The sequence below is a fragment of the Drosophila serrata genome, unplaced genomic scaffold, assembly GCF_035046125.1.
Source record: "Drosophila serrata isolate PLE 108 unplaced genomic scaffold, ASM3504612v1 contig_276, whole genome shotgun sequence".
Classification (NCBI taxonomy): domain Eukaryota; kingdom Metazoa; phylum Arthropoda; class Insecta; order Diptera; family Drosophilidae; genus Drosophila; species Drosophila serrata.
The window spans coordinates 10315742-10329032 of NW_028257174.1; the positions used below are offsets into that span (position 1 = coordinate 10315742).

Below are 13291 nucleotides of genomic sequence, written 5' to 3' on the forward strand. Positions count from 1 at the left end.
TATTTGAGTATGTTTCTTTTTCTTGTTTTATTTAAATTATCATGTATACATAAGGAGAGCTTAAAATACAAGTTTAATTTCTTTATCAAAATACATTGTTATACAATTTCCTTAGTTGTTGTCGCTAGCATGCATGCTGGATTTTATTTTTATATTGTTTTTGTTTTTTATTTTCGGTCAAGTTTAATCTGTTTGATTTTATTTATTGGTACCGCTAATAATCATTCTTCATTTTTCATTTAACTTCTTTTCTAATGTCTTCTCTTTGCTTGCCCCAATTGCCCGAACTTAGTTAATTATGGTTTTAGTTTTTAGTTGAGCTTTGCACACTGCGTTTAGTAATAGTTGTTTTTTATACTCATTTAGATATATATGTATATATATTTCCTTTTTGATCATTTGTAATATTAATTAATAGAAAAAAAATACTAACAAAGAGAAGAGGTTTGTCTTGGATATATCCGCGGATATTTCCCACATGTCTGCATGTATGTATATAGTATATAAAGAGGGCAACACTTGTCGCATATACACACTTACATAAAACTTGCATACAAATCGCGTATAATACAGTATGAAAAAAACTGCGCTCGCTTCGCAGCTGTACATTTAACCCGTTAATTGCCTGCCAAGCTACGCACAACACTTAAAAACAATAGACGAAGAAACGAAAAAATTACACAGAATGGGGGAAGAGGAGGAGGTACTTGTCTAGGCGAAGAGAGCAGCGAAAAGCACACGAACACAATTAAATATACAGCCCTCAATCTTCTATCTCTCTGTCTCTCTCATCTGCTCCTCTCCATCTCTCTCTCTCTCTCTCTGTCTGGTGGATAGTGTGGGTAGAAATAATACAAAAAAATAAAACCTAAACAAAATTGAACTATGAAACAATTGAAAGCACTTTGCCCTGTGTCCTAAATTGAGCGTGTGTGTGTGTTGTGTGTTGTGTATGTGTGGCGAACGCCGGATTTCTTTAGGATGTTTCCCCAAAAAAAAGTACTTGAGAATTTTTAGGGGAAAGCTTTAACCACCTGAGAAATCCCTCAGCATAGGTCACTGTGTGTTGTGTGTGGTGTTGTTTTGTGTGTCCTCTGTATGTGTCGTGTGTGCGTGGCCATTGGTCTGCGCATTGTCATCAGAGGGGGCAACTTCTTCAAATTTCTGGGTTGGAATAGGGACCTGCGGGGATTCTTCGGGTTAGGTTAGGAAGGTAGCTCGGTAAGAACAAAAAAAAACGTTAAAAAGATACATTTAAAAAGATCACTTCATGCTGTTGCCAGTCGTCTTTTTGAGCAGTTGGGTTTCGGAAGACTATGTGGATCTAAGTGATCTGGGGATATGTTATGGGACTTGGAACACATGGATCACAGTGCAGGAATATATCCTTCTTAAATACATCTTTCTTTAATAGGTTGAAACGGGGACACTTGACACAGTGTCCGCATGGTTGGTTTTTTGGGGAAGATCTATCGTATTTCCTTCTGCTATTGATATTCCTTTCCGTTCCTTTTCTCCATTCCACATTGCTTTGCCGATGACACTGACGCTCTGCTCTATATTCAGGGGTTTAATTGGTTAACATTGGTTGGTTGGTTGGTTGGTTGGTTGGTTGGTTGGTTGGTTGGATGGTTGGTTGGTTGGTTGGCTGGTTGGTTGGTTGGTTGGTTGGTAGGTTGTTGTTGCTGTCCGTCGATAGTATTGCTGATTTCAGCAAAATTCTTGCTTGCCACATTCTCCCGCGATCTCTCTACCCCTCGACGTCTCCGGCTATCATCTCCGCCTACATGTGTATCGTGGCCGCCGTATAGCGTGCCTCGCCACGTCGCCAAGACCACTGGCTGGGACGGAACTATGGGAAAATCAAAGTATTAGCAAGATCAGCAAGGAAACAAAACAACAACGCTGAAATTTCTACATGAGGAAATAACTAGTTAAACTCTTCCTTTCTTTCAGAAATAAATAAAAGAACAAATCAAGTGGAGAGTGCGATCCTAGTAGAGATTACTGAGAAAGAGAGGCAACAAACCTGGTGCAAATGCTTGGACTGCATGTAATTGAAAGAAACGCACAGAATAACAATTGTGACTTCCAAGGTAGGAGAAAGACTTTGACTACACACTCACCTGGATGAGCAGCTGGCCGCTCTTCGTGTGTGGGTTTCGGTACGCATAGAAGAGCCACAGCGTCACGGCAAACACCAGACAGATGGGCACCATGAAGCCGAAGGCCACGCCTACGCTCTTATTATCCGCTCCCGCCTGCGACAACTCGGCATTTCCGCCGACCTTGCCATCCTTGTGAACACTGGCGGCAGCAGCATCCTCGGGCTTTGACTGGCCCGCGGAGGGCTGCGGCGCCCGAGTGCTTATCACTGTGGGCTCCGTTGCCGCCGGACTGCCAGTAGCCGCCGTGGAGGGATTTGTCGCATTGCTGACTCCACTTGTGTTGCCACCTGCTGCACCGTTCTTTTCCTGGGCAGCATTATTACCCTTCTCACCGAGCGCTGGGCAGGTCGTTGCGTTATGAAGGGCGGCAGTTTCGCATCCTGGAATTGAATTCAATTGAGTTAAGATAACCAGTGTCCAGTGGATATGCTAAGTCCGGAATCTTACCCTTTGTCATCCACTCATGCTTCTTGCGATCCGTGCCCGTGGAGCAGCGACTCAGCGCCGGGCACCAGAGGCACTGCAATATATATTATAACATAATTTAAGAAGCAGATGAAAGGAAGAAACACCTCTACTCACCGCAAATGTCGTGTTATGATTAAGACACGATTGGCAGTCATTAAAGCCCAAGCAGGTGGGCTGTGCAGTCAGCTTGATGATGGTAGAGTTGGTGATCTCCTGCTGCTGGACGGTAACGCGGTGGTACTCGTAGATGGTCTTTCGGCGGGCAACTGGAAAGGTTGTGGCACGACATGAATCCCAAATATACCAAGACAGAGTATATACTACTACTCACAATAGAGGTGCTTGTCGATTATATAGGCATCGGAGAGGCCCACCTTGACCGGATGCTTATGATCCTGGATGGAATTAATAAGTGTGGGCACTCGGAAGTATCCAAAAACGACGTCTCCGCTCTGATGCAGCGTCACGCTAAACGTAAACTTGCCAAACTCCGGCTTATCCTGCAGTGTCACATTCTCCCACACGGCGGTAAACGCGGTGCCTGAAAAGGAAACTTACTATTGAGACCTATATGTCTTCATTCAACTGGGAATTACACTCACCGTTATCTTGCACTCGGACAAACGAGTCGTTGGACATGCTCGTATCGAAGTTGGCCATTAGCGGGGCAATGTACTGGGTGGCCGCCAACCAGGAATGCACATACTCGCCGGTATAGAGGAAACCACCAGTGGCCACCGTGATATTCCGCACATAGTGGCCGTAGAAAGGAAAGTCAAAGTTCAGCTCGACGGTCATGGCACGACGGTGCGCCGAGGAGAGCATTACGTTCTCCGGCGTGTTTTTCAGTTGCGACCATAGAGCCTTTGCCTCCTCTTCGCTGACGTAGAGGACGCTGTTGTAATAGTCGTAAAAGTCCTCACTGCGCACCAGCGACTCGTTCTTAACCTTGCTTTCGATATCGTCATCAGGTATATCGACACCAGACACGTCCACGTCGATGGGAGCTGCCGTGCTGGTGCTGGGTGTCTGCGGGACAGCAGCCGAGCTGGGTGCCACCTTTTTGGGATAGCCACCAGACTGGGCGGCTAGCAGTTGGGTTGGCTTCTTGTAGTTGATGGCGGGGTTCAGGCCTGGAGCTGCTCCTTCAGCGCCCTGAACACTGTAGTCCTTACGCTGTCCGGTGCCGTTGGTGCCAACGTTATGCACATTATAGGAGACACTGCCGCCTGCCGCTGCCTTGCTGTCCACCGTGGTCACCGTAGTCTCGGCGGCCACAGTTCCAGCACCAGCTCCAGCTGCCGCTGTGACACTAGCATTAGAATTTACGCTCTGGTATTGGCTGGTACTGACTGGCGACGAAACATCCGCTGGAGCGGCTCGCCTTTGACGATGCACCTGATCCGTTGCCAGTTGCACTACATGGGGATCGGGATTGAGGTAGGGAAGCGCTGTATCGAATGTGTCATAAGAGTCTGCATCCGCTGTAAGAGAAAAACGAGAGAGGTTTTAGAGATTGACTTAGCTTGTTGATGAACCAAAGGCCTTTTGGGCTGTTGTAAGCGATAAGTGCCAGGGGTAACCTGGAACCAAGTGAGTCACTAAGTCCAACCAAGTCTTAAGCTAGTTTTAATCATTGCAGATCTTAATTTTCTTTTGAGAATTACTAACAAACTGTTCTGCAGCGAGAAATATTGGATTGTTTAATTGTTTAAAGCATTATTTGGGCTTCTAAACAATCCCGAAAATATTACCATGTCACGAAAAGCCAAATCTTGATATTTAAGCAATTATAACCGGGAGTGAAATAGCTGTACTGTTCCATGGATTCAAGATAAAAACATTCGGGTAATTACCTGTACTATATAAGAGAGATATTCTCTCCATTAAAAGCACAACTCTATTACTGCCCTTTTAAGCCCCTTGACCCTTGACTTGAAAATTAAAAGTAACATTGAACATTTAACAACATTCTGTATATAGGTATAATTGAATTAGTGGAGAGATTAAGCAGTAACAATCGCTGTGATGTGGCTACCAGATATATAGACCAAGGTACACTTATCCAAAGCTAGATTCTTGGGGTCATTGATAGCCTTTTGAGCTTTTTTGCAATCACATTCCATGTGTGTGTTGCGTTGTGTTGTGTTGTAATTAACCCAACTGTTATTTGAGGCCGCTCTCGATATTGATTTTCTATTTCCATCGTCATCCTCCTCTCCACTCCACATGTGCTTGGTACTTATAGTACTAAATACAGTGTTTGTCGCTTGTCGCCTGTCGTTGTACAACCACCGCAATAATGGCACATCAAAGACCATTGTCGACAGCCCCACTGTAATTACAACAATTACAACATGCGGTCAGGTGGTTGAGTGGCAAGCGAGAGGTGCTGCCAAGAGGGTGTTGCCTCGCACACACACGCACACCCATAACCAAATGATATCTGTTACGATTGGGTCGCCCCATCAACAATAACAGGCACAACTGTTTATAAAATTCTGAACGATTTAATCCACAGTACACAATATTATTACAAATAATAAGGTTTTTAAGTTCCAAGTTTGTTTTTTGAATAGCAATAAAATCTAAAACATTATTCTTAAAAAACAATAAGCCCCGAACCGTGGTCAGCCATATAATTAGCCGGAACACGCATAAATACGCACAGATTGCGATTAAGTGACTTAATTTAGTCACTTTAAGAGCAATAATGTAGTCTTTGATACCCTTTTGATCCCGCACAATTTGAAATTCATACAAGTACAGCATTTGACTGAGGAGACGGAGACATCTCGGCGGCATCGGTCGCCCGTGAGATACTCAATATGCTCCTTTTAGTGAGCGGCACAAACACATAACAGATAATCGCTTAAAAATCGCGCCCCCTTGCATAATAATTATTTTCCTCTGCGGTCGCGGTCAAAATGAGTCAACTCTGAGGGTAATGATGGGGACACCATCTCGGGGCAGCAGCTAGAGCAGCGGGAACGGCACCTGAAGCAGCCCCCAGAGCCCAATCCAAAGATCGACGATCGACGCTATCTCGCGTGACGCCAGCCCGCTCCAATTGAACCCGATGTTAATTGTTGTAAATGACTTGGGTTTTGTTGTAGCCGTCGTTGTGGCTCCTCAAGCTCAGGGTTTCTGTTATGGCCACACGAGAGTAAAAAACAATTGGCGTAAATTTATGCGGCACTTGATTGAAAAAAGAATCGTTTCGAGAGAGAGAGAGAGAGAGAGCCAGGGGTTGCACAGATAAATGATACAATTTTTGGGAAAATTTGGAGATCATAAATATCACAACTTAACCATAACTAATACATTTTCTATTTCGATTCTAGCGAAAAACTAAGGGACTTTGTCTAGAGCCATAGAGTAAGCTAATCTTGGTATAAGTCTACAATTATTTTTCCCTGTGTGACTTTTTCCTTTGGGTTGCAAAGCCACTAACCTTTGCCGATCCCAAAAAATGAGAAATCCACAAGTGGGACGCACAATTTGCACAGTGACCCAGTTTCGAGAGATATTCGTGAAGAGAGCATCTTTAATTGCCGCTTTTCGGGGTGAAATTGGTGCCACATAACAAGGTGTGAAGGACGAAAGACGAATCAATAAAATTCGATCGAGACCGGTCGATCGATCGTATCATATATATTTTTGAATGCAAAACTATTCTGACGCATAGAGAAATATCATCGCAATTTGGTTAGATTAAATCAATTGCCTGGAATTGAACAGCAATTGCATGCTCAAGCTAAATTTCCCCCAAGTTATAAACAATGTATCAGTACAAATAAGCCTTACAAACAAAGTGATAATAAATAATACAAACATTTTTAATATTTATACATTTTTAATATATATGAATATTGATTTCTTTATTATCAGTTTGACATAATAATGTTTCTGCTGCAAAAAAAAAAAACTCGGAAAGCCCTGATTATTGACATTGGAATTTTTAATTTGAATTTTAATTAGTCATGAACTTGAGTAGAAACTATTTTATATAAAAATAAACAAAGAACCAACTGATATGAAATTGCAACGGAATTTCTGTGAAAAGAAATCTTTTTTTTTGCAAATTTTATTTTATTTTTCATTCCCTATTGGTTACTTTCTCATTCCCTTTCCTATTTGTGTATTTGTTTCACATTCCTTATCGCAAGACGGCTCTTATTCAGCTATTGTTCATTTGGTTATCAAGAATAAACCAATATACTGTGTATATGGGAAAAATAAATATATTTTTAATAGCTGGTTTAAATTCTTTTTTTTTAGTTTGTGTTTTGCATATAATATTACAAAAATTATATAAATTTATAGAATATTTGAGTCTAAAGCCCCTATGAAAACTATATATTTTGCTAAATTCTTTAAAGGCTAGTAATTGAAGCATCTTCAAATTGTCTGTCTCATGTTCTACTTCATATTCAGTCTAATTATATAAATATATTTCTTGTGAAATGTATACATCTATAGTTGCATATATAGCTTGTTGTCATTAGCGAGATAACAAGCAACAGGGTGCTTCATGTTTAATTATTTTAGATCACATTTTTATATTTTTTTTATATTTTATTTTTTATGTTATATAAGTACTAAGCGTATTTGTCTCGCCCACAAATTAGCAATACCTGAGTTTATCAGTGCTGTTTTTCTCCCCCAGTAAGTCAACGCTAAAAACAACTGGCAATTTGCGTCGCACGCTTTTTATCTAAACTTGACAAACACCCAGCACGCAGCACCAGCTCCACCTCCTCCTGCTCCTCCTGCTGCTCATCTGATGTGCACTTGTATTCCCTGGCTGGACTGGCTGACTGCACCGGACAAATGTAGCCAAAGTGGCAACACATTAACAGTTCTTGGAATGCCGTTAGGCGGAAAAGCTTAGCGCTAGATCGCTGACGGCGGGGCAAACAAGGGCAGGTCCGCCGGCCGTGGCTCTTTTTCTCGCAAGAAACGAGAACCATCGTCAAGATGACGATGATGATGATCTGGGACTAATGATCTGCCCATTGCCAAGAGATACAGTGACAAACGATGCATTTGTCGAGATCACAGAAGCGCATATCTTGCAAATCTTGTGGCCACAATGGGGCATAGTTGTCTCTGCTCAAAAATAATAAAAAAGGGAAAGAAAACAAAGCCACCATGACTAATAATAATGGGGTCATTCAATGGAAGATGAATAGAGTTGAGACTTCTTCAACTTGAACTTCCGTATAATGTTGTCTATTCTATGACATGAACTTTATACTGTGAGTGTATATGTAGAGCCCCGAGCATTGCTGCTTCTACAGTTCCAATTTCACAACTCATATTTCTATGGTAATTTGTGCCCTAAATATATTTAATTACATTAGGGTTTAGTTCGGATAATGGAATTTCTGTAATGTATTCCAGATAATGGAATATTTCTTTAAAATATATATAAAGACCAATGAGAAGCTAAAATTTGGCAGCCCGTATTCAAAGCTAAAAGAATAGCCAATTATCTCGACTTAAAATCAGACCAAATTAGTACGGAGGCACAAACAGAAAAATAACCTGTTATATATACATAATTTAAATTAGTTTTTGCTAGCCTTGGATTGATTTGGTAAAAATAGCAAAAACGCGGTATAGACATCTTAACTTCATCACTTGACAACCAGCTGGAGTATAAAATAAACCTTGTAAAAGGGAACAAAGCTATGTTCTATATATCGGGGACATTTACTAAGACCCTTACATCCTAAAACCCTATTTTTTAGTGATATTATAAGATTATTATGATTAACACCATAAGCTTTAAAATACTATAAAAACTCACACCCTTGTAAGGTATTATCACATTATCAAATAGAAGGAGTCATTTCCGACCCTATAAATCATATATATTCTTGAACAGCACCAACTGCAGAGTTGATCTAGCCATCTAAGGTAAAAAAAAATTGTTTAATTTTTGAACCTCTTTTTAAGCGGTCATTAAATTTTTTTTAATTTAATTTAAATTAATTAAGCGGTCATTAAATTTTTTTTAATTTAATTTAAATTAAATTTTAAATTGAGTATGCAGATTTGTTGACCTATTAAAAACTAGAAGAGAACAGTTTTCCGATTGAAAATTAATGCATTTATGGCTTAGTTATGAGATATTTTCACTGCAAAGCTTTCTTTTTTGATTAATCTATTTTCGAGCAAATGCTGTCGATCTGTATACAATTTCGTTTGTGTATTTTGACTTAACTGAGTTGTGAGTACGTGATACAGCGAAACAAATTTATTTTAACTGACTGTCACGACAGTAATGACTCATTTTATACAATGTTTTTTTTTTTTTTTATATATCTATATATAAATTGGAGATTATTAATAATAAGAACGGTATTTACATAAAGTTCAATAATATTCAATTAATCATTTCCTCGAAAAATTGTTTACACTGCGTGTTTGGCATCTTTTTGAATTCCAATATCATGGAAGAAATTATTTTTCCCGCTCAATAAGCAATAAATAAGCCATATTATCCCCAAGTACATATGGAACAACTATTTAGAGGCTTTTCACGTAAGACCTAAACTTAATGCCGTACCATTGTCACAAACCGCAAGAGAGGGGGAGTACCGGAAAAACCTCAAAAACGGGAGAAATGATTCAAACGGTCGGAATTTGACCCACACACAACCCACTGATTGGAAACTGCGAAACGGGGAAAGCAGAAGACGGGGGAGTTCTAGCAGTGATAATGAGCAGTGGTCAGTAGCCAGTAGCCAGCTGCAGCAGCAGCAGATTGAAACAATAAGCGAACGCCCTTGATAAGCGATGCGGTACCAGTAGCAGGCTGCCTCCAAGTAAAGTCTAATGGGAATATTAATCCGATTGGATATACATAATAACCATATATATTCATACATGATAGCAAATGAGGATCTGAATGGGAACGGGACGGGCCTGGGAATGGCACTGCTACTGCTGGTAGAGTTGGCCACGCAGATAACCGAATTGAATGCACTTTAACTGATGGCAAGCGGGAAGTAAAAATAAACCCGAGCGATAAGCAGACAAAGAGCGCTAAAATATTATACTCTGCCAACTGAGTCAACACAACAAAACAAAAAACAAGCATTAAACAGAAAACCGTCGTATTTAAATGCGACATAGGCAGGTTTTTTCATTTCGGTCTTGCCGTTTTCCAATTGGAAATTACAAAGAAAAAAAATGGGGAGAGAGAGGGTTGCATGTGCAGTTAGCCAGCAGCTGAGAGCCGGTGCGCAAGGTTGCCACCTGTCGCCAGCAAAACAAGAAAGACAAACCAATACCAACACACACACACACACTAGCACTAACACGCGCGCCAAAAGAGTTGCCAGCTTTAGGTTTTTCTTGCTTCTTTTTCTCCTTTTTTCGTTAAACCAATGACCAATCCAGGCTTTAAATTGCAAATTGCGACAAAAACAATGAGCATATTTGCGCCTTAATCAGAGTGCGCCACAAATTTCAATTGAAATATGCAGATTGCCGTTTGTTGTACTCTTTCTTTCTCTTGTTTTGTAGCTTGGTGGCGACGTCGCAGATGGAAAATTGTTGCACGTTAAGTGGAGCATGGCGCAAACGATCGCGGCGCACAAAACAAAACTCAAAAAATTAGTGCAGGGGAGGCGCGGGAGTTCGGTTTTGGTTTCTTTTTTGGGCAGAGGCCACAGGACGTTGTCTATTTTCACACCCGACTGCTCACACTCACACAAACACACCACCGTTATTGTTGTTGTTGTCAATTAACGCATTTGATGTGCCAGCACACGAAAAAAAGCATAAAAAATACAACATGGCAGCGGTAAATTTCACCATACGAAAAAGTATCAACCAAAAGCAGCCCCCCTCCCGCGATACGATGATGATGATGATTTGTCTTTTGTGTACAAAACAACAGCCACAAATACACCTTCCGTTGATGACTGGGCCGTGTGTGCCTGTGTTTCTTGGACTCCTCTTGGAGCCGTGGCTTTGCACGCACGTTGCGTATTTAAGTTTTCATAATTTTCCTTTTCCTTTTCTTTGCTGCGTACATCGAAAAACAACAACCAGATTTACAGTCAACACACACACACATACACACACGCACACCGAGGTGGATAAGACAGGGCAGAGCATGGCAAGGGGGGAGAGGTGGACAGATGGATGTGCGTTAACGTTTCCCAATTAGCTTATTTGCTGCACTTACACCTGGCCGCCGCGCCGTGAACCGAAATGCAGACGGCCAACAGGACCGCGATCTGCGCGCACGCACTACCGACACTTTTCGCCATTATTTGTTATTATTTTTTGTAACCGAGCTTTCAGCGACGTCCGTTTATAAACCTTTTTTTTTGTTGAAAAATTTCAAAATGACGTTTCGCTTGCCAAAATACCGTGTGGCTGCATATTTCTTTTGATACTTTTCGGCGTTTTTCCTCTGGTCACTCTGAAATCCGAGGCTGTTGCTTAACATTTTACATCCTGCCATTTGACACGTTTACAGATACATGGGGTCGAATTTCTATGTAATATAAAATTCGCCCTCGGGTCCTGTCGGGTGTCGGTCGTTTTTGCATTGTCGAAAATATATTAAAACACCAACCTACCAATATATAGTTTATGTTTGTTCTTTGGTCACATTGATTTCCGAAGCTGTTGTTTAACATTTTACACGAATACATAAAATCTTACACGTTTACAGAGACCCGTAGAATTCTCATGTACAAAGTAAAATTAATTTACAGACCTGCTCTCATCTAGAGAGAAACAGCGTTAATTAACAGAATTCTCTCTCGTTGGCTGTCCGGTGGATCTAACCTAACAGAATTCCCTCTTGTTATTTAAAAATTTTTTAAATTAAAATATATAAATATAAATATAAATATATATATCGAAATACCAATATATCGATATTTTTTGGTATATTTTGATATTTTGTTTCTGAGCACTATGACTTCCATAGCTGTTGTTTAACATTTTACAGCTTAAATTATACATAAATAAATATCTTATACATTTTTTCAGGGTAGATCTAGCATATTTGAAAATGGAAAATAAGTAACTTGCTGATTGCCTAAAAACAGATCAGGAAATTCCCTATAGGACTAAATCACCGCATTCCTGAAAGTATCGGCAATATATTTTGCCGTATGGGAAACGACTCAAAATTTTACTCGCTAAATTTTCAACCAAATCAAAGTTGTAAGCCATGGAAATTCCTTTGTTTTCTTTTATATACTATTAAATTATTTTAAACTACTAAATCTTTAACTTAGAAATCAAAAACGTTGATTTATACGAATTATGTAGCCACACTGGCTTTTGAGTGATTTGTCTTATATTTTATCCCTTGAATGACTGAAAATATCGAAAGAGCAATTTACAACTGTTTTCAGTAACTGATATTTTTAGTCCCCTGCTAACATAAATTAAATTGTACAACAAAATGCACTTGAAAAATTTATATGTACAATTAAAAATTACAAAATTAATTTAATTAAAAATTTAAAAAATGTACCAGTCTCTTGCAAGCCATGGATTTTTATTTTGTATTCTTCTATATACTCTAAAATTATATTTTTAATATTTAATTTAGTATTTAAAAACGTTGATTAATTCTAACTATGTAGTCAGACTGGCGTTTCAGTGATTTATCTTATATTTTCTCCGCTGACTGACTGAAAATATCGAATGAGCAATATTTTTATTAGTCCATTTTTAGTAGCTTGCTAACTTAAACTAAATTGCACAACAAAATGTACAAAATTAAAACCAAAAATTTATTTAATTAAAAACGTTTAAAAAAATTTGACTGGTCTCTTGGTTTTAAAGCTATCTGAATGAAACTTTGCACTTAGTCTCCTATATAAAATCCCTCGTATATAAGTCAGAACGGGCCGAATCGGATGACTGTATAATATAGCTGTCAAAGGAATGATTAGTTAATTTTTGGGAAAAGATATATATAAATTTTTACAAATTTTCATCTAGTTTAAGATATAGCTATTTTCGGTTTTAATTTCATGAAAATCGGTCAACTTTATCACACAGCTGCCATAAGAACGATCGAGAAATTAATACAAAAAATATTATAGCTTCGCTTTTCAAAATATTTTTATCTACTCAGAGGTTGAGTTATTATTTATTACTTAAAATTTTCGGATTAAGTGTTATTGAAGTCCGGCGAGAATATTATATTGCTGTCATATAAACGATCGTTATATGTAGATAATAATGCAAAACTAAATGTAAATGTTAAATGTAAATATAATAGGTAATGGTGATTGAAACGAAAGTAGGCAAACCTTTGTTGTCTTCATAAATACATTTAATTAATATTTTATTAATTATTTATGATCGAATTGCAGTCTGCAAGGGTATACAAACTTTGGCGTGCCGAAGTTAACTTCCTTTCTTTTTAGCTTATTTTTCCCAGAATCTAACTTTTTCGAGGGCTCATCACTGGTAAAACTAAAAATACTGCTTTTGGTACAGAAAAATACTGAAAGTGTGACCTAATCGGGGCGATAAAAATGGCACATCGATAAGCAGAAAATACCCAAAGAGTCGTGTACTATCGTAACAGAAAAAAAGGAAATTGATTAATATATTTAAAAAAATGCTATTAGATAATTAATAAATTTAGCCCAAAATGC

The 13291-nt window shown here is 39.0% G+C and overlaps 1 protein-coding gene across 2 annotated transcripts; it reads right to left on the reverse strand.

Annotated features, from left to right (window-relative positions):
* Nucleotides 1-2: 2 nt before the first annotated feature.
* l(1)G0289 (plexin domain containing lethal (1) G0289) lies at nucleotides 3-11213 on the reverse strand. Of its 2 annotated transcripts, XM_086836449.1 has the most exons (8): nucleotides 10843-11054; nucleotides 3239-4120; nucleotides 2968-3177; nucleotides 2751-2902; nucleotides 2616-2688; nucleotides 2127-2548; nucleotides 2030-2047; nucleotides 3-1852 (listed from the first exon to the last, which is right to left on the reverse strand). In XM_086836449.1, the coding sequence occupies exons 1-8, from the start codon at nucleotides 10925-10927 to the stop codon at nucleotides 1784-1786; spliced, it is 1911 nt and encodes a 636-aa protein (XP_086692575.1). In that variant the 5' UTR covers nucleotides 10928-11054; the 3' UTR covers nucleotides 3-1783. The 2 variants fall into 2 exon arrangements, with proteins under 2 accessions (XP_086692575.1, XP_020805465.2); XM_020949806.2 differs by lacking the exon at nucleotides 2030-2047 and having other exon boundaries at nucleotides 10843-11213.
* Between the last annotated feature and the right edge of the window lie 2078 nt (nucleotides 11214-13291).